The sequence below is a fragment of the Telopea speciosissima genome, chromosome 5 (genome assembly GCF_018873765.1).
Source record: "Telopea speciosissima isolate NSW1024214 ecotype Mountain lineage chromosome 5, Tspe_v1, whole genome shotgun sequence".
In the NCBI taxonomy this organism is placed as follows: domain Eukaryota; kingdom Viridiplantae; phylum Streptophyta; class Magnoliopsida; order Proteales; family Proteaceae; genus Telopea; species Telopea speciosissima.
In genome coordinates this window covers 62,630,029-62,656,899 of record NC_057920.1, presented here as the reverse complement: position 1 = coordinate 62,656,899, position 26,871 = coordinate 62,630,029, and the positions used below count along the sequence as shown (strand labels likewise).

At 39.5% G+C, this 26,871-nt stretch overlaps 1 protein-coding gene across 1 annotated transcript; it reads left to right on the top strand.

The window, feature by feature from the left end:
• The first annotated feature begins 11,913 nt into the window (after positions 1–11,913).
• LOC122663227 (wall-associated receptor kinase-like 18) lies at positions 11,914–12,885 on the top strand. The gene has a single exon (XM_043858916.1). The coding sequence runs from the start codon at positions 11,914–11,916 to the stop codon at positions 12,883–12,885; it is 972 nt and encodes a 323-aa protein (XP_043714851.1).
• Positions 12,886–26,871: the final 13,986 nt, after the last annotated feature.

The following is a 26,871-nucleotide window of genomic DNA, read 5'->3' as shown; positions in this document are numbered from 1 at the left end:
TGTTTGTGCTTAATTAATTGATTTGACGAAGAAGACGTGGACGAATGCCATAAAAAAGGATACGATACTTCTTGCTCTGAGAATGCTAAATGCAGAAATCTTGTTGGGAACTATACTTGCTATTGTCCAATAGGCTATTATGGCGATGGTTGGGCTAATGGAACTAAATGTACAGAAACGCTTATCCATCAAATTGCTCCAGGTATGGCCAATGAATCCTTGTAATATACTACCTGGTGTCACTGTTCAATAACAAGTCATTAATAGATATGGTTTTACAACGACGAATCGGTTCCTGCTAGTTTCGATTCATAGGATTGGAATCGGTCTGATAAATCTTAGAAATTTGTCTAAGACGGCTGAAATCTTAGACATGAATATTTCTAGCATAAATAAATCCGATACAGTCCGGACCGACCGATTCCCAATCCGATTTATCGATTCTTTAGGTCCTAATCGGCTGGCCCACACCCCAGACATCCTCCCTGTATTCTTCTCTCTCACATGATCTCTCCCAGATCCTAACACCTTCGAAGGTCAAGTGTCTGTGAAGTAGTTTAACTGTTTAAGTAGAGTTAGAAGTCTACGTGGGCTTAGTTAAGCTTAAGGGTGTGAAACGGTCTGGTTTCCGTGTAAACGATTTAAACGATTTTTTATATTAAACTGTTTTATTTTTTTTAATTGTTTATTCCAATGGTTTCTTTTTCTTTTTCAAATTTTGTGTTTTTTCAAACAGATATAAATTTAGGGAAAAAGTTCTCTGTATCTCCTCCCCATGTGAAAAGACACATCTGCCTCCTTGTTTTAAGGAAGAGAGAGATAGACTCATGGGAATGTTGGCGTAGGCCACACTCCCGTGCAGAAAACTGCTTCCCGTAAATTTAACCTTGATTGGTTATTGGTGAACAACCACTAGCTCAGTTTGTTAGAGGCTTGCCAGTTGAATTGCTTGCGCCCCCCCCCTCCCCCAAGAAGTCATTTGTTTAACTCTCCTACTCACATTTGTGCCTTAAAAAAAACACCCTTTCCCTTCCCCTTTTAGGTGCAAGTATTTAGGAAAGTTATTCAATTTATTTAATAATTAATTAGTATATTTAGATAAATATACATGATGTAGCTACCTATTAATATGTGGAGTTAAATAAGATAGTGTTAGTAGTGTTGTACGTGTGTTGAAGGAGTTATAACTGTTTGTAACTATTTTAAATCCTATTAAATAGGTAGGAGATGGAATGAAAAATAGACTTTGAATGTAATTGGTTCCTATATTCCCTCTCTCTGAGAAATGAGGTCCGACTTCTTCAGTAAAGTCAAGGCGACATGGCTTCGTCCATAAAGCCAACCCTATCATATTATCCTTAGTTATCTCTTCTTCCTTTTTATTTATTTTTTTTACTCTCATCTGTCCGACAAAGCACGTAACAATAAATGTGAGGGGGGTGAATGTTCATGTACGTGAGCATACGTGAACGACTCACAGCCGTTCAGATGGAACATTCCCACATAATAGATTCCATCTGAACGGCTGTGAGTTATTCATGTAAGCTTCCATACGTGAACATTCCCTGCACTCAATAAATGTTAGGTACTTGACCGATACACCAAAAGCTCCAGAACTGATGGAACGCATTAAATCAAGCCCTTTAACCTATCGCATACTAGGCTGGCCCAATCTAGCGTCCATACACCAGAGTGAGCCCCATTAGGCACATAATAGACCACCACGCTTCCACAGCCGTCGTCCTCGATGGCTTACACTCTAGACACCTTTCACTCTGGTGATTGGTAGCCCTTTCCAAGCGTCTCCACTCTGCTCCAAGGTTTTTAGCCTGGCAACAGATAGCCTCTCTTGACGACTTTCACTATACTCCAGGTAGCCCTTTTCCTAGGAAGCACTTTTCGTGACTCGAACCCATGACGTGGTTCCTGGCTTTGATACCAAATGCTAGGTACTTGACTGATACGTCAAAAGCTTCAGAGCTGATGGAACGCGTTAAATCAAACTGTTTAACCTATCCCATTCTATGTTGGCCCAATCTAGCGCCCATACACTAGAGTGGGCCCCATTAGGCACATAACATCCCCCTCCCCCTTTGGTAGTTGTAGTTTTGTTGGCTTGTCTTAGCCTTCCCTTTGTCATTGCAGTTGGCCTATGGGCCCTTAGATTAGAATAGACCCAAAAAGGTTAAACAAAAAAGGTTATTGTTATATGTTTTTGTATAATAATTATAAGGTTATAATTTTTGTATGTCTTAATTTTTTATTCAAATAGATGTAAACTCAACATTGAATTGAATTGATTATTGTTTAATGTTTTTTTCTAATATTTGTATTACAATTGTTTGTATGTTTCACTTTTTTTTTTAATTTAAAAGGTTTGAATGTCTCTTAGTGGGATCTGTTTTTTCTTATCATAGTAATTTATTTTAACCATGAATGACTTAACTAACTATGTATATATTAATTAGTTTTAAATGGTTTACATAAGCTATGAAACATAAAAGAAAGTGCAGCCCTCACAGGCGGTGATCATAAGACCATAAGCTTTCAATACCATAAATCAAATTTCATCAATTAATAGTTTAAAATTCTCCTCAACTGATACCAGTACATGTCTTTATTTATCAAAGTGAGCTACACTGTCTAGTTGACAATTACATTAGACTACATTACTTAAATACCATTCCGCAATCTCACAGAAAAATGTAAAATATACAAAAACATTCACTATTGCCCCACCCCTTTGGGCAAAAGCATGGGTCATGTACAACATCATTCAACACAGTTGTTGTACGACGGTGTTTGATCTGCTCCACGACAATATAGTGCCTGCCTGATAACCTTACAGGTGTTTCTGTTCTGGTTATGTGCTGAGAAATAGCAAAACAGTTTTTTCATTTTCTGTGCTGAGAAACCGTTTTTGACCCGCTTGGTAAACCTGTTAGGAATCTCTCATCATGTTGCATTCCCTCACACACATGAGCAATAGGGTGCTGTTGAACGGTGTCATAGCCATATCATTGAAACTGGCCTATCTTGCTGGCCCATGCGTCGGTCCAAAGGCATTATTGGCATTTTACCTTTGAGACGGCCATCTACCTCATTAATCGTATGCCGTCCAAGGTGTCTAACCTCCTCTCTCCATTTCACTTGGTTCACCATAGGCCTCTTGACTGTACTGTTTTCACGTGTATTTGGTTGCCTATGCTATTCCTACATCCGTCCATACAATAAGCATAAAATGGACTACCGCTTGGTCCCTTGTGTCTTTTTAGGGTATAGCAATATCCACACTGGGTATAGATGTCTTGATCCCCAGTTCAACCGTTTCTATATTGATAGACATGTTTGCTTTGACGAGTCTTCTTTGATCTCTTTGTCATTGCAATATCAGTGTGGATCGGTTGAAACAGTCACACATATTTTGCTGGGTTGTTCTTTCTCCTGTGCGGCCTGGTTTGGTTGTTATTTGGGGATCTTCATTCCTTCAGGAGATGATCCTTTTTTGTGCGACTGGATCATGAGTTGGAGCAATATCTCATGGGATAAGGCCACTCAACGTATGGGAATTTCTTTGTTCTCTTTTGTATGTTGGTTTCTGTGGAAAGCACGGAATGACAATGTTTTTGGTCGTTGGGTTTGGTCTCCATTAGAGGTTATTCAAACTTCTTTTCATGCTTTCCAAAGTTTCACGATTCCCAGAGTCCTCTTGCATAGTAACCTTTTACGGTGACCCATACTTCATCTTTGGTTTCTAGGGGATCCTCTCTCCAACCAGGGACGAGTCAAGTCTTTTGTGATGCTAGTTTGCCTCAAAATTCATCTACAGGTGGTGTGGGGATTATTTGCATGGACTATTCTGGTCGACCAATACATGCTGTCTCGATTTCTATGATTTTCGAGGATATTGCTACTGGGGAGGCTATGGCTATCTGATCTTCTTTGTTGGAGTGTATTTCGGAAGGCTTTGACGGGATTTTTATTAAATCCGATAATAAGGATGTTGTCAATTACATACAAGGAGGGTTATTGATGCAGCCCTGTGCCATAAAGTTGACAAAGTGGAGGTTGCATTGAGCCATGCCAAGTTCCTATGAAGATCTGCCCGGATCAAAGAAAGGTTTGCTAATCGTGGCCAGACTTCACAAGGATAAATCAAGCCACATCAGCCCTTATCCATCCAGCATGTCAAAGGGATTTGTTGCAGCTTAATAAGGGATGATTGAGTAGAGAATCATTCCAGTTTCTAAATAAGTATTCCTAAATAAGTTCCAATCAATTATCTATATGATGGAGCAATTGATGGAGAGATTTGAATTTTAAATTTGAATTTGTTTTCCATATCTGAAGTCAATCAATTATCCATGTGCTGGAATTGATGGGGAGGTTTGAATGTAATTCCATATTTGTATTCAATCTTAGCCTCTATGAAAGGCAAGAATTGGGAGGAAAGATCAGAATTTGAAGATTAGTAAAAATAGCTCTCTGAGCTTCGACTTCTTTGGAGTTCTTACAAGCTTTGTTCTCTCCTTGTTCAATTGATCACCTCCTACACGAATTCTTGTGCTCTCACTCTTATCGATTCTAGCTTCCATTAGAGGCTGCACTAGCTTGGTATCAGATCTCTAGGGAAGATTGAGAGGTAACATGGTACGAGGACTTGGAGGTTGTATTGCTAATGTGGGAGACATCAATGCAAGGGATGAAAACTTACGCCTTCAGCAAGAAATTACTGCACTGCAACGTGAAAATGAAGCTTTGAAGAATGATGCATGACGTCCGAATCCGAATGAGGAGACGTCCGACCCAAATTCAGCTTCGTCCGACCACACATCCCCTATCCGAGAAAGGAGACCAAATCGCAACGGGAACCATCTTCCCCAAGAAAGACGTGAGCCTGATTGGGACAAGAACATCTGTCGTGACATTCCTGCATTTTTACGCACGACTTCCCTCGATGAGGTTGTCGATTAGTTGACTCTAGTGAACAAAGTTTTTGAGTACAAAGAAGTTCCAGACAACCGCCTTGTAGGGATTATTGCCATGAGGCTTTGCGGAAGAGCCATCGCACGGTGGAGACGTAAAAAGCAGCTACGAGCCAATGCCGGAAACACACCCATCTCACAGTGGCAAAAGATGGAAGAGAAAATTTAAAAGAACTTTGTTCCCCACGGTTATCATCGTGACTTATACCAGAAATTCCAACACTTAAAGCAAGGTAATCGCACCGTAGATCAATACACTTATGATTTTAATGAATTAGTAGTGCGAAACAACATTGATGACTCATGAGAGGTGTTTGTACCCAAGTATCTGGGCGGGCTTTAACCCTATATTCACAAGGCGTTTTAGAGGTTCTTGACATATGGGATGTGGGTAATGCACATCAAAGGGCTTTGAAGGTCGAGCAAGCTCGTTCAAGGAAGAACACATTTTCCATTACAACCCGTTTTCAATAAAGCACGGGTGGCAGTTCCAAAGGGGACGGGAACTTTCCCTAAGTTCAACACTCAACAACTCAAACTCCCCTGCTCAGCCCATTGGTCCGAATCAAAGCCCTACCCCTGGGATACGTTGCTACTCTTATGGGGAATTGGGGCATCACTCCAATGGCAAGGGCCTACTTCTAGAAAATGATCCAAATGATTTGGAGGAGGCAGACTACTTTGAGGCCACTGTTGACCCACAATATGAGACCGAGAATGAGTATGTCTTACATACAGGTTCTTGAGAACGTTTGATGATGCATAGGATTTATTGGACTCCGAACCAAGAGAACGACGAAGGTGTACCAATTAATTGTTGACTCCGGCTGTTGTAAAAAAGTGATCTCAGAGGAAGTAGTGCGCAAACTTCAACTAGAACAATAAATCTACCCCGTGCTCTAAAAGATGACCTGGTTGAAACGTGGGATCGAGGTGACTGTCAACAAGCGGTGTCAGGAATCACTGTCCATTTCCCAAACATACTTTGACAAAGTTTGGTGTGACATCCTCTCCATGGATGTCAGTCACTTGATTTTAGGCCGACCTTGGCAATTTGATAGAAGGACTATGCATGATGGTTATAAAAACACTTATTCTTTTCAGCACAACAGCAAAAAAAATGCTTTAGCACCATCCAAGGAGCCACTCAAGACTCCGATTGCCGAAAGTTCAAACTTGTTGTCCTTGAAATATGATGAATGATACATAGGTGGTTTACATCCTATTATACAAGGCTGGCGATATGGATTTTGAGTCACCCATACCCAAGCAGGTCTGGCCACTGTTGGAGGAGTTTTGTAATGTTTTCCCTGCTGATTTACCCCAAGAGCTTCCACCCATGCATGACATCCAACACCAGATTGATCTGGTCCCTGAGGCGTCCCTTCTGAACTTACCCCATTATCGTATGAGCCCTTTTGAACATGAGGAACTACGTCATCAAGTAACGGAGTTGATGGAGAAAGGTTTTGTGAGGGAGAGCCTAAGCCCTTGAGCGGTAACAGCTCTACTTGTACAAAAAAATGGCACTTGGCGCATGTGCATTGATAGTCAGGCGTTAAATAAAATCACCATTAAATATCATTTCCCGATTCTCAGGTTGGTTGACTTATTGGACCAGCTTTCAGGGCCGCTATTTTTTTGAAGCTTAACTTAAAAAGCGGATACCATAAAATCCATGTTAAGCTGGGAGATGAATGGAAGATGGCATTTAAAACGCGAGATGGATCGTTTGAGTGGCTGGTCATGGCATTCAGACTATCAAATGTTCCCTCAACCTTCATGTGATTCATGACTCAGATTTTGCGTCCTTATCTGGGGAGGTTTGTGGTCGTTTACTTCGATGATATCTTGAATTTTAGGAAATCTCTTGACGAACATGTGTAGCACCTCCAAGAAATTCTAACAGTGTTATGCCAAGAACACTTATTTGCAGCCGCCAATAAATGTCATTTCATGCTGGAACGAATCCTATTTTTGGGGTTCATCGTTTCTGGAGAAGGCATCTCTGTAGACGACGCTAAAATCAAAGTGATTCAAGATTGGCCGATCCCCAAAAATATTCATGAAGTTTGGAGTTTTCATGGATTGGTCTCATTTTATTGTCATTTTATTGCTCATTTCAGCTGTATAGCAGCATCGTTGATGGCTTGTATGAAGAAATGACTGTTTGAATGGACTGAGGCTGCCCAATAAATTTTTGAGGAGCTAAAAAAGCTACTGACTATTGTTTGTGTTTTAGCACTCCCAGACTTCAACGTTGTGTTTGAAGTACATTGCGATGCCTCCATCACAGGTATTGGCACTGTACTCAGTCAAGGAGGCGTTCTGTCACCTATTTCAGCTAAAAGCTTACTAGTGCAAGGCAGCGATATAGTACTTATGACCTGGACTTTTATGCCCTCTACCGCACATTGGAGCATTGGTGACAATACTTGGTGTACCGCGAGTTTGTGCTCTACATTGATCATGAAGCACTTAAATACATCGTTGGGCAGCAAAAACTAAATTCCAAGCGCGCCAAATGGCAGAATTCTTGCAAGAATTCAATTTCATTATTAAGCATAAGGCAGCTACTCAAAATCAAGTGGTGGACGCTTTGAGTCGAAAGCGCACCCTCCTATCCATCATGCGTACCACCTCCTTGGGCTTCAACACATTTCAAGAGATCTATGATGAAGATGAATCTTTTTCAGCCATTATGCAGAATATACTTAACAATAGAAGTGTTGATTATACTGTATGTAACGGGCTTATTTTTAAAGGGAAACGACTTTGGATCCCTGATTGCTCATTACGCCTTAAAGTGATTGGTGAATTGCATAACAAAGGCCACTTTGGAAGTGACAAAATGCTACAGATGGTAGCAACCCGTTATTTTTGGCCTCTTCTCAAGCGCGATGTAGAAAGTTTTGTCATACGGTGTCGGGTCTACCAAACCGCCAAGGGAACTGCCACAAATGCAGGCCTTTATTTGCTGCTGCCCATACCCAAAGCACCATGGATAGACATTTCCATGGATTTTGTTTTAGGTTTGCCTCGCACTAATCACGGAATGGATTCGATTTTTGTCATTATCGACAGATTCTCTAAAATAGCTCACTTCATTCCATGTCGCATGATGATGGATGCATCTCGAATTGCAGATTTATTTTTTAAGGAGATTGTCCGATTATATGGCATTCCAGAGACTATGATGTCCAATCATGACACAAAATTTTTGAGTCACTTTTGGAGTCAATTATGGAGGGGACTTGGCACCGAGCTGCAGTTCAGTACAGTTTTTCACCCACAAACCGATGGTCAAACGGAAGCCGTCAACCATTCTTTGGGAAACTTGCTGCAAAGTTTGATTGATGACATTCCGAGGGCATGGGAGGGTCGCTTGGCTCTAGGTGAGTTTGCCTTCAATTGTTCCATTAACTGCTCCACCAGATTCAGTCCCTTCATGATCGTGTATGGTCAACTACCCAAAACTTCTATGAAGCTTGCTCCAATATTGTACCCTGGGAAACCTTCCCTGGAGGTAGAAGATCTTATTACCCAGCTGCAGCAAATTCACAAGGATGTGTAGAACCGTTTGGAGGAAACACCCTCTTACAAGGCACTTCCCCCTAAACGACAACCAATCGGGAGTTATAGTAAGCTGAATGGGAAGGCGGGACCATTTGAAATAGTAGAATGCATCAAACCTAATGCCTACTGTTTGAAACTCCCCTCTAATTTTTGCACATCTGATGTGTTCAATATCCGTCATCTCACACCTTATGTGGGCGACTCGGATGATGATGGGCTTGTTGGGTAACCTAGAGGGGGGTGAATAGGTTACTACTAGTGGATTTTGACTCTTTTTCGATTGGTTGCACACTTATATTAAATATAAAAAGCAGAAGTAAATGAGGCACAAGATTTATAGTGGTTCGGCTAACTTAGCCTACATCCACTCCTCTCAACCTTGAGAGAATTCCACTAGTATTTCCCTTTCAATACAATAGGTGGGGAAATGACACCTTTACAACTCTTTTTAACAGGATAAGAGGATCCTTACAATCTTAGTTCCAGGACAAGAGTATCCTTTCAATCTCTTAAGGATGAGAGGGTCCTTGTACTAATCTAAGTACATTCTAGATTAATACAACAATGCTTTATCAAATCAAAAGCATAAACAAGTAAATACAATAGAGGTTTGGTATAAATACCTATCAAAGAGTAGTGACACTTTTACCCTTTGAGTGATGGTGCTCAATGATATGAATGAGAGTGATGCACCTTGAGTCTCCTAGATGACTCTCCTTGATGGCATGAGTTGGAGAGAGTGGAGAGTTAAGAGCTTGGTAATATCTCTTAGAAGAGCTTGAATTGAATAACTTAGCTCAATGACAAATTCTCACTTTTGTACTACTCAAATGTACAATGCACTTTTTCTATCAAAAGATGTATTTTGTTCCTTGTTTGGATGTGTTTTATAAAGCCAAAAGTTGGAGTTTGTTTGTTCTCCAACGGATATAAAACATCATATTTTTAGTCGTCGTCGACCTATAAAAGTTGTCGGTCGACCATCAAAAAGTAGCCGTTGAAAACTAGCCGTTGAGCCCAAGTTTGGGGTCTGTAGGTCGATTGTCGGTCGACCTATGGATCGACCTACAGGTGTCGGTCGACCGATAGATCTCGGTTGCAACCGACGTGCTCGGAAACAGGCCTGTATTTTTATATTCAGAGGTCGACCGAGCAGTCCGTAGGTCGACCGAGATAGTTATCCTAGTTTTTGATTGTCATCATGGGGATTTTTGGTCCACTTGCTTGGGGACTTCATAGGTTTTTGTCTAACACTTTAATGGCCATGTTTCTTGAGTCTAGGGCATGGGAATGAGTTCCTCCTAGGGTCTCTTACATGTGAATGCAATGTGTGTGTAATGTGATATGCACATGTGATGAAATGTGTTCTAATGCACTTGAATCTTCTTGGAGAGTCTTTGTCTTGGCTTCCTTTAGAAGATGTTCCTCAATCTTCAAATTTCTTCTTTTCCTTAACTCTTCTTGTGAGCTCCGTTGATCAAGTCTTTCCTGGATGCTTGATGCTCCCAACGTCGACTATGAAGTTTGCTTAAAGATTGGATTATTAGTATTAATCTTAATGTTTGTTATCATCAAAATTAGTTTATGGAGGAATGTGTTTTCCAACAGGGCTGAATTCAAGGGTGAATTCTTTTCAACCTGGAGGGAATGATGCAGCCCTGGGCCAAGAAGTTGACAAAGTGGAGGATGCATTGAGCCATCCCAAGGTCGTGCGAAGATCGGCCTGGATCAAAGAAAGACTTGCTAATCGTGGCCAGGCTTCACAAGGATAAATTAAGCCACATCAACCCTTATCCGTCTAGCATGTCAAGGGGATTTGTTGCAGCTCAATAAGGGATGATTGAGTAGAGAATCGTTCCAGTTTCGAAATAAATATTCCTAAATAAGTTCCAATCCATTATCTATATGATGGAGCTATTGATGGAGAGATTTGAATTTTAAATTTTCATTACTTTTCCATATCTGTAGTTAATCAATTATCCATGTGATGGAGTCATTGATGGGGAGGTTTGAACTTAATTCCATATCTGTATTCAATCTTAGCCTATATGAAAAGCAAGAATTGGGAGGGAAGACCAGAATTTGAAGATTAGTAAAATCAGCTCTCTGAGTTTTGACTCCATTGGAATTCTTGCAAGCTTTGTTCTCTCCTTGTTCGATTGATCACCCCCCTACACGAATTCTTGTGCTCTCACTCTTATCAATCCCAGCTTCCATTAGAGGCTGCACTAGTTATCTTTGTCTCCTCTTAGCATTTGTGGCAACCTGGAGGATATTGTGCATCTTTCTACCTATTTTGATACATGTAGCTTCACTTATGTTCCAAGGGAGAATAACAGTTATGCTGACTCCTTGGCAAGGAAGGCGCTATCAATGATGTGTACGATGATGTGGCCCATTTCTGATCCATGCCTTGTTGATCTTTGAAATCCTTAGCCATGAGCTTTCACGTTTTTCATGATAAAAGCTCCTTTTACCAAAAAAAAATATATGCATATTCCTTATTCTCACTCAGCACGACTGCCAACCATAGCCCTTTGATCATAAAACACTATCTTTCCGACAGTTCATAAGATTATCAGTGCCTGGGTTAGGGATATATAACTGTAACCCATCTGTACATTTACAAAAATGTCATCCTAGGTTTGGTCCATATGCATGCATTATTATCAACATTTGTCCAAATCCATGCCCGAGGCAGACCAGGCATAAGTACCCACCACTATTTGACTTGCACACCTCTGGCCTGCTAAATCAGAATTGATTTTTTATGTTCATTGATCTATCAACACTGATGTGGTGAGAATAAATAGGACAAGGTGGTGAAACCGTAAGAGAGTAGTAGAGTTACATAAGGAGTGAATTACTCAACAAAGGAAACACTGATTGAGCAGAAGTAGTTCTAGACTAGAGTCCTAGACAAAGATAACAATATATCAGTCAGTTTTAAGTGGATTGCATAATCATAACAATAATCATAAAAGCTTTTTGTTTTTTGGTTTTTTTTTTTTTTTTTTCAAATTTTGAACCAGTTTCAGTCTTTTCCTTTCCTTTTACTTGCAACAAGGAGCCTCAATGTTAAAGATAAGTTTTAGACTAAAATGTAAATTAAATATCAAAATCTGATTTTTGTGCAGGTATCGCTGCTGCAAGCTCTATATTTCTACCTATCTTTATTTGGTTTTGGTACTCGGTAACTAAGGAAAGACAGCGCAGAAGAATTTTCGAAAAAAATGGAGGTAATCTACTGAAGCAACAAATAGCTTTGCGCAAAGGGGACGAAGAAAGTTCCAAGATACTTATCAAAAAACCAAAAAAAAAAGAAAGTTTCAAGATTTTCACCATAAAAGAGATGAAGAAGGCAACACACCACTTCTGTTACTTAATCAGAAAAGGAGACTTTGGTGAAGTTTATTGGGGAGAGTCATTACTAGGTGAGAAAAATGTTGCTATTATGAAACCCGCCGACAAGATGGACGAAGACCAGATTATACAGTTTGTAAATGAGGTTGATATTCTCTCTCAAGGCAATCACGAACACGTGGTAAAGCTCTTGGGTTGCTGCCTAGATAATGAAGATCCAATGTTAGTTTATGAGTTTTTCAGTGCGAGTTCCCTCTCCCTCCATATCCATGGGGAGAAAGAGGAAAAAAAACATCTTTCATGGATAGATCGTTTGAGAATTGCGGAAGAAACGGCCGAGGCACTAGACCATTTGCACTCTTCTCATCCAGTATCTATCTTTCATAGGAATGTCACATCTTCAACAATACTGTTAGATGATAAAATGAAGAGTAAAGTATCAGATTTTGGAGTTTCAGGTTTTGGTCCTGTTCCATTGGCTGAAACTGAAAATAATAATACATCAATTATTCAAGGGAATCGCGGGCAACCAGAAAGTGGCCCAGAATATTCTCATGCACATACAGAAACTCATGAAAGTGATGTTTATAGCTTTGGAGTTGTTCTAGCAGAGCTTTTGACTGGAAAAAAACGAATTTTATCAGAAGAACCTGGTAAAAAGGAAACCCTGGCAAAATATTTTGTACGTGAAGTGACAGATGTGAATCTTTGTCTTGATGAGCAAATAAAAAATGATGCAGAGAAAGATCATTTCTTGAAAGTTGTTAAGCTTACCAAAAAGTGCCTACAGGATAAAGGGGAAGCTAGGCCGACAATGAAGGAAGTTGCGAGCATGCTTGGTTCTTTGCTATCATCGTTACAACCTAAGCAGGAGCAGCAGACTGAACATCGTGACGTCGGTGGGCCATCGACAAGTTCTATTCTGGATGCAACGGCGGATGAAATAGAGGCTGTTCATTGATTGTTTAAACTACTAATGATCTTTGCAAAACTGAAGGAGGTAATCGTTTACTTACTTTATATAGGATCTTTATCTTCAACGGTTCTCTATTTGGTACGGTTCCTACAATTCCTCTCATAAGGGGTGGTAATGACCACCTTACCCCCTACCCGAACACATTGTCCTAGTGGGGTCCACTACCCTCTTATTAGAGGCACTAGGGAATCGTACCAGGCAGAAAACCGTACGTAGGAGATAATTTTCCCTTTATATAGGTACCATCACGAAAATTATCTTCTTCAATTCCATGCCCGGCCCAGTTCTCCACTGCCTCTAATAAGAAGGGAGTAAACCCCACCCAGGCAGAGTGTTTGGGCATGGGGTGGAATCGTCATTGCCGCTTGTTAGGGGCACTAGGGAACTGGGGTGGACAGGGAATTGGATGGGAAACCTTTATGAGAGATCTGTATGTTGGCATTAAAATCTTGTCTTAAACACCCACATATATATATATATATATATATATAGATTGTTTTTTGGTAAACCCCATGCATGGAATGAATAAATCTAAACTCCATTGGCATGAATATACAACTGTTAACTTTAAATTTTTAAGTGTTTTGGGATCCGTTGGGATATTAATGGTTGTTGTATTATCTTTAATTTTTTCTTTAAGAAGATCAAAGGGGGGGGGGGGTTGTGGGTTTCAGGTTTTCAATTTTATCCTAATAGGTGTCTTCTTTGTGCAGGTGAAGGAGAAGAAGGTTGCTTCTTGGCACAAGAAGCTGAACAGATTGCATTGATGGAAGTGTTGAGGCATGCTAGTGAGTTTAGCACTTCAGGGCTAATTCTATACTTGGATGTTGAAGGAGTTGCGGTGCCTTTTTATTTTCTCCTAAATTTCTTAGTTTGTGGAGTTGGAATTTAGGAATGTCGGCTTAGGTTTTCTATAAAAGTTGGTGTCGTTTGAATCGGTTTTTATTATTAGTTTTGATTGTCCACGTGTGAGAATTAATCACAATTTGTAAGCATTAGCTTTTAGTATTTGTGAGAATTTGAACTTTTCCAGGTCTTTTCCTCCTTGGTTATATGACTTATGTGATCAAAATAGTAGTTAATATTTATTTTAGTTGATAAAAGAATCTTTTCCTATCAAGAAACAAAATAGGGAAGTATTTATCACCGAAGAATGACATTTGATACTTCGAATGTTTTTTGTCTGTAAGAAATATAAAATTACTTAAACACCAAAACAACTATACTCTAAAACGGGAACTGTTTTATGATTTTTGTCTATAAGACGCAGAGATGTGTAGAGGTATGGCTGTTGGTGAGGAAGTTTCTTTGGAAGATGGGGCTGAGCAGGGCGGTTTGGAGGGCAATACAGATGCCAGGGTACTGGAGGGGAAGAGCGGTAATGTGTCTTCGGAGGTTCCAACCCCTCTTCAGCAGGGTGGAGTTGGAGGGGCTGACAAACCTAATTTGGATCCTCTACTGCCGAGCTGCCCGGTAGGACGCTGCTGCCGAGACAAAGCAAGGCGGGGAATGATCGCCTTACCCTGACTCAGGCAAGGCGTTCGGGCAGGGGTAAGGCGATCATTCCCCGCCTTGTTGTGTCTTGACGGTAGGGTCCTGCCGGGCAACTCAGCTGTAGAGGATACCATTCTCTTATGCTACTGGCTGCAGGTGGGCCTCATAAGGTGAACATTAATGATCTGCCGGATCCCATTCAAGCTGGGAACATTATGAAGATTGTAATTCCTCAAAAGGATTATGAGCAAAACTTAGCTAAGTTTCAGTTTGCTCTAATCGGTCGGGTAAATTTTCGTCATGGGTCCATGGATGATCTTCGTATTTGGGCTAAGAAGTATTGGAATCTCAAAGGGCAGTGACAATGATGTCGCTTGGGAAAGGCTATGTAGTTTTCCAATTTGTACGGATCCCACAAACCAAAAGCCCTGATACCAACCCTCAAGCCTTCACACAAGCACTTAAGTCATGCACACGCCCACACACTTGTGTGCTCCCACAAACCAAAGGGCCTGCTACCAACCCTCAAGCCTTCACACGAGCATGCCCTACAACACAATTCCTTTCTTGTACAATTGCCCTCGCCTCGTGCGCTTGTCCACCCTCTTTACCCGTCAAGTGGCAACAAAGGCTTCGAGCCACGAACACGGTTGAGAATAACCAAACGTGTTTTGGACCACTGTCCTACCGATACCGAAGAACGGGTTTAGTCCCCAGAAATTATCTTTGTAATTGCACTTTTACTTATGGCATCCCTTCCCTTTTGTTTTTGTGATGATCCGTTAATTCCTTATGATCATTGTACTCATGCCCTTACTGATCGTAACAGCGTTAGCGGCGCTATTAATTTTCTTATAGATCTTACTTTAGACCATCAAGAAAAAATCAACAAAAAAATAGATACAATTATCACTCTTCTCCTATCCGATCTGGTTGACAATCAACTTGTAGAAGTTGAAAACTTTTCACTTGCTTCTTTGTGTGATGATGATTCCAGATGAGAGGGAAGGATCAGATTTGTCATTAATGGTTACGGAGGTGACAGGAGGACAGGATCCTAAGTCCCTCACGTTCCAAGATTAGTGAGAATCCAAAAACCCCAAAACTTTTTAATCACCATGAAATGTGTATATTTTTTTAGGACCTTTTTCCCCTTAAGTACACTTTCAAATGCACCAAAAAGGTACATCTAACGGTGCATATGCATTTGAGGGAGTATTTTAAACGAAAGTGTTTTAAGGTGTACCATCAAATGTACCTTTTTTGTGCACTTAAGGTGTACTGTACTTAAGGTGATAAAAATACATTTTTTTTTATTGAATTGGAATTAAAAAAACCTTCCCCACCCCTCCCTTGAACTGTATAACTATTGTGAAACATTTGGTTTTGGGAGACTCAAACAACCGAAAAAACCATTCCCACCCCGATTACCATTCCATATATATATATATTCTTAGCGAAACACATGGGCTGCTCTAGAACCTTGCCCTATCAAGCTTTCTCAAGTAAGAGTTTTGTCTCAGGATAATATATATATATAAGTGAATTGAAGAAGTTCTATTTCTAGTCATAATATATCTTGTGTGAGTTAAGGAGGGAATATGGAAATGGACAAAAAAAATTTTATTTAAAAGCTACTCTATAACTTAATGAAGGATGAATTTTCCTTTCTCCTTTATGGATAAGTCAACTTTTTCATATTTTTAATTTGTGGAGTTTGTAGTTTTTGGGTATAAGAAGGAAGTAGATTTTTCCACTCAATCACCCCAATGTTATTCAAAGTCCCATAAAAAACAAAGGATTTTGGTTTGTTCATGGGAAAATTAAAAATCCAACACTTGTTCCCCAACTCACTACACTGTGGGATCTAGTCCCACAACATTCTCGACCACCCCATCTTTCTTGTCAAATAAACGGGGCTGATTGTATTTATAATTTGACAAGAGTAGTATAGAATTGAGAACAAAGGAAAGTGAGAAAAGAAACTATATGCAAAGTAGTAATAGAAAAGTTAATCTCAATAAGCCACATAATGCTTGCTAGAAACATTGATTAAAAACATATAGGGGCAATGTTCTCTGTGCCGCAGCGCAGGCTACGTCTAGACTGTGCCCAGGCACTTGGGAGTGGGCGCAATGACCACCCTACCCCCCTGAGCAGCAGACCCATGTGCTTGGGCGCAGCCTGCACTGCAGCATAGAGAACATTCTCCCAATGATATAATACAATGGTAGTATTTTTTAACCCAAAAAATAAAAAAGCAATGGTAGTATTTAGAAATGTCGCACATATGGCAATAAACTAGAAATTAAGCAAGTTTTTTTTTTTTAACCCGAATATTACTTGGGACCGGGCTAGCCCGTAGAATTTTATTAAAATAAATAACTCTTTCAAAAAAACCAATACAAGGGGGGGACATAGCCCGCCTTACCCCAAACCCAATACAAAAATCACTCTAGGGAACACTCCTAAAAAACCAACACGAGACCCACAGGATCTTTAAATTCGAAAAACAAGTAAACCTACGTTGTCTTCCCTCACTGTAACTCGGAACTCTATGGGAAGAGTTTAGTGAGACTGAATTGAAGTATTAAGCAGCAGCAGCAGCATCATCATCATCATCATCATCAACAGAAGCATCAGCAAGAAATGGAAGCACCGCTATTTCCATCCTTTGGATGAACAACAATTGAAAGCGCAGTCTCAGCTTTTGAAACACTGGTAGATGCAGCTACAGTAGAGACGTCATCATTTGCTTCACCATTTGATTTTTCCCATATCCATCCGATTTTGTCCTTAATGCTGCTGCCAAACAACAACTCAAGTTTACAAAGAAACTTCAAGGCGTTTCTAACTCTTCCTTCACCTAATTCAGTTGGATCATCTTCACGGATATCTTCCAGTATGGCCAGTGGGAGACGGGACAGAAAAAAGCAGAGCATCTCTACAAAACATTTTTCTAAGAAATCCAATTCATTTTTATGCTCTTCTATGAATTCAGAAATGAACAAAAATTCAATTGTAATCAAAGCATTGTGTTTTGAAGCCAGCGAACCAAATTTTTGCCCTATAGCTCGAAGAGCACGGTTAAGAACCTCTGATTTCTCCATGGAATCATCTGGGGACTTCATAGTTTGGAACCAATTATGGTTGGGATTCTCCCATTGCGCCCACACTTCTTTTGTTAATGTCCATCTTGTTTCATCTATCATGCTGGGAGTATTGGGCTTCTGGTCAACATAATAAATGATTTCAAATGCCTCATCTAAGCAATGCATTAGAAAATCCCTACGAGGATGAGGTGGCGTCAATTCTGTAACCATTCTTGATAATACCAAGATTGAAATGCAAGAAACTCTGTACTCATATTTGGCATCTTCGTTAAACCCCTTCAAAAATCCTTCCTCTGACCTCTTTAAAAAAATTTTCCCTGTATCTTCTAATTTTCTTTTGAGGAGGACACAATCCAACTTACTAGTATGAGATTTAGATATTAATTCGATGAGTCGAGATTTAGTTGGATGGTTCCTCTTACATGCTTCTGTCCATCTCATCATGTCTTTTATGGCCATTATAGTTATCCAATTTTCGAAAGTGCCACCCAGAGATGATAACACAAATTCACAACTTATTTTTGACACAGAAGTCGACATTTCTCCTAACATTTCATCAATTTTCTTTGTATCCTCAGGGAAGATATTAAAGGGAATTATGCGTTCCAATATTTCCTGAACAATGTAAATTGGAACCCCAATGAAGCGACTGCTGCATGTATACAAAATGATTTGGGTGTGTATGAGCACATCGATGATAAAGTCTTTGGCAACTACAAAGACATTAGAGGGTAGCAGTTTTTTTGTGAGGAACCAAATGGACAAAACCTTCAACTTCAGGTATTCTAATTCTCGTTTTGGAAAATCACATTCATCTTCATGTTTCCAAATATCATCCTTGTCAGTGTGTCTAACAAAAGAAAGCCATCTATAGATGATGACAAAAGTCCCCACTGCTATGGTTAGAAATTGGGCAACAATCATGACGGGGATCGACCATTTGTAGTCGGAAGGTTTAGAATCATCACAAAACAACCTCACATTTTTGGGGGCAATAATTGATCTCAGCATGGCTTGAAAGACAACTGCTGAAGAAAGGGCACACAGTAAGCCAATTGTGTGATGATGTGAAGTTTCACATAACAATGTTTGGGGGTTGCCTGTATAGTTGAGTACATAGTACTTCAATAACAATTTTTTCAATCCCGGGACATCCTTTACGTCTTTGGGATCTAAAGATGGTCTAGATCTATAATAAGTTGGCCAGAACTCTGTTTGGCCTCTAAACGCTATAGAAGTTGACCACATCAACAAAAGCAACACTAAAATGCAGACCATGATGATGATGTGTTCTATAGTGTGGTTATGAGAGATCAGACCTGTACCCATTTGCAGACACACATTAACAATCACAGTAATCACCGTCACGCTCATTGCTGCCAAGTTGCCATAGCGTTGGGATGTGTCCATAGTCCCTAGTGAAGGCATATAAAATCCAAGTGAGGTGCACAACAGTGCAGTGGCAGTGAGCTTGGATAATTGATCCGCAACTCTAGGCATCTCAGTGGTAAGATCAACAGGAATTTTTGTGGCTACTGCAAGAACCGTCATGGTGAATGCACTCATATGGAACAATTTACATGGCAGAAATGGTTTCTTTTTTTTAAGTCCATGCACCAAGTCACAAGTCATGCAAAAGAAGCATACCAATGTTGCAGCTACGATGTAGAGGCCAACCCAAGGAACAGGTGCATCATACGATGGTTTCTCCGAAGGACAGGGTGCAGGAGCAGGTGAATCATACCATGTATCAGCAACCGAAGGATCGGGAGGGGAAGAACCATACAAAGTTGTTTCATATAACACTCCCATGTTGTTGTTGCTGCTGCTTTCTTCTAAACACAATAGCAGGACAACAATAAAGAAAGAAAATTAATAGAGAGTTGATTATGCTTTTAGAATTGAGATTTTTATTTGTAAAATGAAACAAGTATCACAAATTTATAGTACTCTGGATGGGCTCTTTTTATAAAGTGAAAAAGGTTTACATTATTGATGTTGTGTTGGCCGACAGCTTTTCAAACTAAAATGATAGCTCGTCATATCATGGACATGTAATTCATCAATAACATAGACTGTTATTGAACGTTACAAATAGGTTCTCCCCTCTACATATCACTTGTTACTTTCATGTCTCAAAAGCTACTTTTACAAAGCAGCTTTTGAATTGAAACGGAAAAAAAAAAATAAAAAAATGGAGGGGATAATGATTCCTTTTATCACCTCCAACCAAAAAGAAGATTCCTTAAGTTGGAAAAAATAGGCCGATAAATGCATCAACAGTCTATATCCCACTTAAGTGTCTAGCCCACTTGGTAGCTTGTGGTACCTAAAAGTCCATACATATCAGGAGGTCTTGGGCTTAAGCCTTCTGGTTCCCACCTTCCCTTCCGCTTAGAATAGAATAGAATAGGAATTATCCAGGAAAAAAAAAAAAAAAAAAAATCAATCTCTTGCGCACTAGTCCCTTCTGTGTGCATCTGATGGTTGGAGGCACTTTGGCACTCAAGCTAGGTGTCTAGATGTTCCCATCTGTTGGATGCACGTTGGAGCGAATCTAGATCCTAAACAAGAATTTGGGGATTTCCTACTTTGGGCATGTTTCAAATCTGTTTTTGCTGTGTCAAAAAAAAAAAAAATCTGTTTTTGCAATAATAGCATTATGTTATAATAAAAAATGTAGAAGTTATCCTTCACTGGATTGGAATGTTCATCATTCCATCCTATGGTTCACAAACCCCTATAGGGTTTTAGTATGTTCCTCAAAAATACCCTCCTGATACCCCTTGCATGCAACTTTTCTTTTTGCCTAGTACTTTAAAGCTAGGAATCGAGATCTTGATCAGGAGGGTATCTTGTAACTTTCCTTTGAAGTTAGAAGAGTTCTCCCTTAAAACTTTGAAGAAGTTTCATTCCATCCTAAAAAAGTTGGAATTTTTTACTTCACTTGCATTCTAGAAGAGTGGCATTTCAGCCTCACATCTATTCTTAATCATTGGTTTTTATTTTCAGAATTCTCATTTTTTGTGCACCAACTTTATGAGCCATTTTAAACACTATAAAATTTTTTTTTTTTTTTTTTTGAGAAAATAATATTCATCAAATTTGTAGGGCCATGAGTGTTTGTTCATTAGGCTTTAGAATCAAGTTATTCTGACCTATATTAAGTAAGATATACTCATTTTTCTAAGGTCATGCAAGATTGAAATTATAACATATCTTGTATTTAAATTTGAACTTGTGCAATTATAGCACTTTCCTGATCCATTGGTTTAAGCAGCCTACCTTTTTTTTTTTGCTAAAGATCAGCAAGGTATATATTAAGAAAATAATTGAAAAACATAGTACATCCGGCAACTATCCCTACTTATTCAGTAGAGGGATAGCCACAACACATCCAGGTTAAAACCTATAATATGGGCGGCCGAGTGCCTCCCTTCCGACGGAATGAGCTATACAATTTGGTGTTGTGACCCATGTCTGTGATGCTTTACTCCTTGCTGCCTTTTTTGCTAGCACATCAGCTTTGTTGTTAGCTTCTCTAAAACACTGTGTCATTCTCCACTGTATGGAGTCTAGGTATCCTGCTACTACCCTCCATAGGTGTAGAAAGTTCCATGGCAGATTTGTTGACAATATACAAGATACCACCGCTGTATAGTCGCACTCTATCCAAAGATTTCTTATCTACAACTCCTTTGCTTCCTTTATTCCCTCAAAGAATGCAGCCAGCTCCGCTTTGAAATTCGTTCGGCCCTTTGTATCTGGAGATACATTTGATTGGGGTGCCCTGATGATTTCGAAAAACCCCCTGCTCCTGATGCTCCTAGATTTCCCAATGAAGACCCATCTATATTAAGTTTTATCCATCCTATCGGGGGAGCCCTCCACCTTACCTCCTTAATTGAGCGAGTTGGCTGGTGGGTGACCATTACTTGGAATCTTCTAGCCTACCTTGAGGATTGCATCAGTTTCAAATTAGAATTGAGAAAAATGGGTCTAAAATTTGTGGGAATAGACTTAAAAGTACTTTAAGTCTATTAAAAAAATAAAAGGAAAAGGGTAATGAAAAAAAGGAAAAACTCAACCAGAGAAGCAAGAAAGATGAGAATATGAGATTCACGTGTATGCATGTGAAGGAGCCAAGGAGGGCAGTTGCTTTTAATGGCTATGAAAGGACAAACACTTTTGATTTTGGCCTTGTTGATCGACTCCCAATTTCTTTCAAGTTCTGACTGGTTTAATCTATATCCCAATGCTTCTATCATAACTCAAACGGTTGCCTCTTCAGATCACAGGGCCATTATCCTTCTTATAGATCAGAAAATCATCTGGAAAGCTAGACCTTTCAGGTTTGAAGCTTTTTGGTTACAAGAACCTGGTTTCCTTGAGGTCGATTCTACGACTTGGTCCTCTTCTTTATGTCATGGTTCTTCCTCCTTCAAAGTATGCAGTAAACTCAAAAATCTCCAGTGTTCTCTTAAATATTGGAACAAGCATTATGTTGGAAACATCTTTCAAAGGATTGAAACAGAAAAAGAATTCTTCTCTACTCTTTACAACATTCAACCGGCTTTGAGAGATGATCATTGGTTCCTATAAGAAAAAACCACATTGCAATTTTGAGGAGATTAGCCCTATCAGGAGGAATTATTATTGCAGCAGAAATCAAGGGCCATGTGTTATATGGAGGGAGATCGGAATACCAAATACTTCCACCTCTCAACTCTTAAAAGAAGAGCTAGAAACATGATCAGATACATTAATGCTAGTGGGATCAATTCCTCTGAGGATCATGATATGGGAAGGGTGATTGTGGACTTCTACAAAGATCTCTATCAAACTAGCTCTCCTATTATAGATGATTCTTACTATATTCCAGTTTGTGGGAGGGTCTCTACTAAGGATAATACCACCTTGACTAGCCCGGTTACGGATGAGGAAATCTGACGCACTGTGAAGTCTATGCTTGCCAACAAAGCTCTTGGACCTGATGGCTTTTTAGGTATGTTCTTTCAAAAATCTTGGGAGATCATTGGTTAAGAGGTATCTCTCTGCATCACATTTCTTTATCTCTGGATCCTTTAGTTTATCTTTGAATCATACTTTTATAGCCTTAATTCCTAAGGTTGACCATCCATCTTCCATCTCTGAGTATCGTCCCATTAGCCTTTGCAAGATCATTTCTCATTTCTTGTATCATTGTTAATCGTCTCCGTCCCATTCTTAATCGCATCATTTCCTTTAACCAAAATGGGTTCATTATAGGTAGACAAATCCAGGATAATGTTCTTATCTGTCATGAACTTTTACATAAGATCAAGAGAACCAGGAGAGGAAATAAAGGCTTCTTTTCTCTCAAGCTGGATATGAATAAAGCCTATGACAGGCTTGAATGGGCTTTCTTAAGAGGTACTCTCACTAATATGGGATTTGACAGTAGCTGGATTCAAAGGGTTATGTTCTATGTTGAAAATACTTAGATGGGAGTTCTTCTCAATGGTTCACCTCTTCCTTTTTTCAAGCCCCCTAGAGGTCTAAGGCAGGGTGATCCATTATCTTCATATCTTTTTGTGCTCTGTGCTGAGATTTTATCTACAAAGCTGGCTATTGTTTTACAAGAAAGAAAAATTAAAGGGATTCAGCTTAACAGAGGAGGTGAAAGGATTACCCATATGGCTTTTGCAGATGACTTGATCCTTTTTGGAGAAGCCTCGATGTCTAAGGCTAGAGCTGTCCATGAAGTCTTGTATTCTTACTGCAAATTTTCAAGTCAAGTCATCAACCTGAATAAATCAAGAGCTCAATTCAGCCCTAATGTGAAATCCTCAATAAAAGGCAACTCAGAGATTACTTTCAGATCATCTCTACTTCGGCTTTAGATAATTACCTGGGCATTCCTTATACTTGAGGCAAATTATCCAAAAATCATTGCAACAACCTCATGAATAGAGTTAACTCCAAGTTGCAGCATTGGAAATCCCAATTCCTTTGCCCGACGGGTAAGATCGTTCTTGTTCAATCTACTCTCTCCTCTATGCCCTTATATACCATGTCTTGTTTTAGAATCCATGTCTCTGTTCAAAAAGCCTTGGATTCTTTAAGCAGATCCTTCTTTTGGTCTAGTGGTAATCAATCTCTAGTGCCTACCATCTCTTGGAACATTTGCCTTCCTAAACGATGTGGAGGTTTGAATGTGAAACTTTCCGCCTTGATGAATCAAGCTCTCCTTGCAAAAAATGGTTTGGAACTCCTCCACCCTCCATTTTCTCTTTGGTTCAATCTCATGAAAACTAAATACTCCCCCTCCACATCTTCCTTCAAGCGAAATGTCCCGCCACTTCCTCTTGGGCCTGGAAATCCATCTGTTCTTCAAGAGATCTATTACGTAAAGGCCTTTTCTTCCAAGTTGGAGATGGTAGATCCATTAACCCCTGGCTTGACTATTGAATACCAAATCATCCTCCTCTAGTCATTCCCTTCCCCTTGCCTTCTAAAGCACCAACCATTGTCGCTCACTTCGTTGACCCCCTAGCTTTGTCATGGCGTAGAGAAGAGGTTTTTCACTGGTGGCCTCCAGAGATCATGTTCATTATCCTTTCTGTGCCTCTTCTTATTTTCCCCCACGATGACCATTTTGTGTGGGGCCCTACTTCTACTGGTGTCTTCACCGTGGCCTCAACTTATAATCAAGCCATTACTGGCTGCTTGCTCCCTTCTAACCCCCTCTAGCTTAAGGTTTGGTACCTTCCAACTACCACAAAAATTCAACATCTTATCCGGAAGATTCTCCATCAAAGACTACCCCTCACAGATCTATTAAACTCTAGGGGATTCAATCTCAATCCTCTTTGCAATATTTGCCACCTTTTCCACCAAGCTGCTAGTCATTTATTTATGGAATGTCTGATTATTCAAGACTTGTGGAGACAATTGGGTCTTCTCAACACCTTCCCAAGCAATGATCTGACTGTTGGAATCACATCTTTTATTAATGCAAAACATGCCAGTAACCGAGAAGAAAGGTTTCGGGTTTCCTTTTTCTGTAATGTCATATGGCACATCTGGAACAGCTATTGGGATATGACATTTAGGCAAGCCAGGTTCAACTGCAATGCGATTATTCTCAAAGCTATGGCCTCGGCAAGAGATCACGTTCGAGGGTTCATTCAACTAAGTACTCCTAGATGTCTTCTTGTTAAGTGGAATCCTCCCCCAAGCAGCTTTGTTAAATTCAATGTGGATGGTTCAAGTTTCGGTAACCTAGGGAAAGCGGCCATAGGTGGAGTATGCAGATCCTCCAACGTATCTTTCATAACATGTTTCTCGATTGGTATTGGTTGGAATTATGCCTTAGTAGCGGAAGCAATGGCTGTCAGATTCGCTCTTTCTATGGCACTTACCCTACACATGAAGAACCTGATCATTGAAGGAGACAATCTACTAGTTATCAACATCGTTAACAAGGTCTCAAAGTCAATCCCATGGAGAATCTCCTCTATCATTTCGGACTGTTGGGAACTTGCTCTCAGGTTTGACAAAATTATCTTCCTTCACACACTTCGTGAAGCCAATGCAGTGGCAGACTGCTTAGCATCTCAGGGATCTAGGCTCCAACATCACTTTGTTGGGCATGAATCGCCTCCTTTTTGTATTTTCCTTTCTTTGTATGTAGACCTTTCTGGAACTTTGTTCCCTCGTAAATAAATTTTCTTATCAAAAAACAAAATACAATACCTGCTTTTCCAAAGTGACCCAATCCCATTTTTAAAGACCTGTGGGCCAACAAGAGGCAAACAAATTTAGATTTCTGAATAGCAGTATTGGTGGAACTTTATGGATCAAGCATTAAATGTCAAATAAATCAATTTAAAAAACAAAAACAAAAGCAAAATATCCGATTCGATATATTGCATTTGTAAAATTTGATTTAGTTCAAAGGCAATTTAAATCATGAGAAATATATATTAATGCATCATCAATAGTATAAAAAAATCCTAATTAAAAAAGTAGGATCCGATAATAATTTTTTATATATTTAAATGTATAATTTGGATTGCAACTGTTCAATTAATATTTTAAATGATGATATATTCAATGGAACAATTTAGGATCCATGTTGCTCTAAGGACTGCTCTTAATTTGGGCATATCTCTATTGGTGATTGAAAGTGACAATCTTCTCATGATGAACATTCTCAACGACCACTCTCTTGAAATCCCTTCGAGAATCAAGCCTATGATCCAGGACTGCAGAACTTTGGCTTCTAGTTTTCAGTGTATCTTTTTTGTGCATGTTCTTCGTGAATCCAATTCGGTTGCCGATAGTTTGGCCTCTCTTGGAGCTTCTTCCCAGGCTAATCTTTTCTGGCTCGATTCCCCTCCCCCTCTTGTATCTTTTGTTGTATTCTGACTTAACTGGAACATTGTTCCGGTGTTAATAAATTACTTTCACCAAAAAAAAAAAAAACCTGATCGACCAAGTTCTATATTTTTTTTCAACTCAACTCGAAAGCACTCGAATGAATCAAGTCAATGATTTGTAAAAGTGACATCTCTTCATATGTTAAAATGTTCCAAGTTTGTATATCTATACCCAAACAAAAAATGGAACGATATGATTCAACATCACTTTTTAGTATTATTATTTTTAAATGTTTGGTTTGAATTGTGGTTTTTTAATTGGCATTTTAGATCATTGCAAACATCATGAAATAATCTGATTTGAGATGAATACATGCATGTGAAGGCTAGATGCTTCATTTTTTGAAAGAAAAGAATATTAGTATCATGGTTTTATTTATTTATTTATTTTTTGTAGAGAGTATCGTAGTTTTAGGTAATGGCCGGGTATCGTTGGATCAATATCGGTATTGTTATTTGATCAGATACAATGGGAACTGGTATCACATCAATCATATAAGACGGTTTTGTCCATAAAGATACCGATATTTAATTCTATTTTGACAATAATACCGTATGTGTTGGACAAGTGTGTGTCCATCAAACCCGGTTCGGTTCGGTTCAACCCGGTTCACCTTTGTATTGAACATTTATAAATTTTAGTTTGATATTGTCACATGCGATATAAATGTTTTGAGCATTATGTGTCCCTAAGTTTTACTTAAAATGGTAGTCACGACTAGGGTTTGGGCTGGGCACCCTTATCATATGGTCATCGCATTGGGTATGCCTAGACATGTGATGTCAGGGTACGAATGTGAATGCCCACATGTTTGATGTGTGCATTGACGAAGAATCTACTTTGTCGATTCTCTCATGTATTACTACTAGATGTAGGAAGGGATAGATATGTGTCCCTGACACCCTATACCTGAGGAAATCTTGTCACTGCAAAGTGTGAT

Excerpts from the sequence above, each read along its gene's own strand:
- LOC122663227 (XM_043858916.1), top strand. The coding sequence starts at position 11,914 with ATGAAGAAGGCAACACACCACTTCTGTTACTTAATCAGAAAAGGAGAC.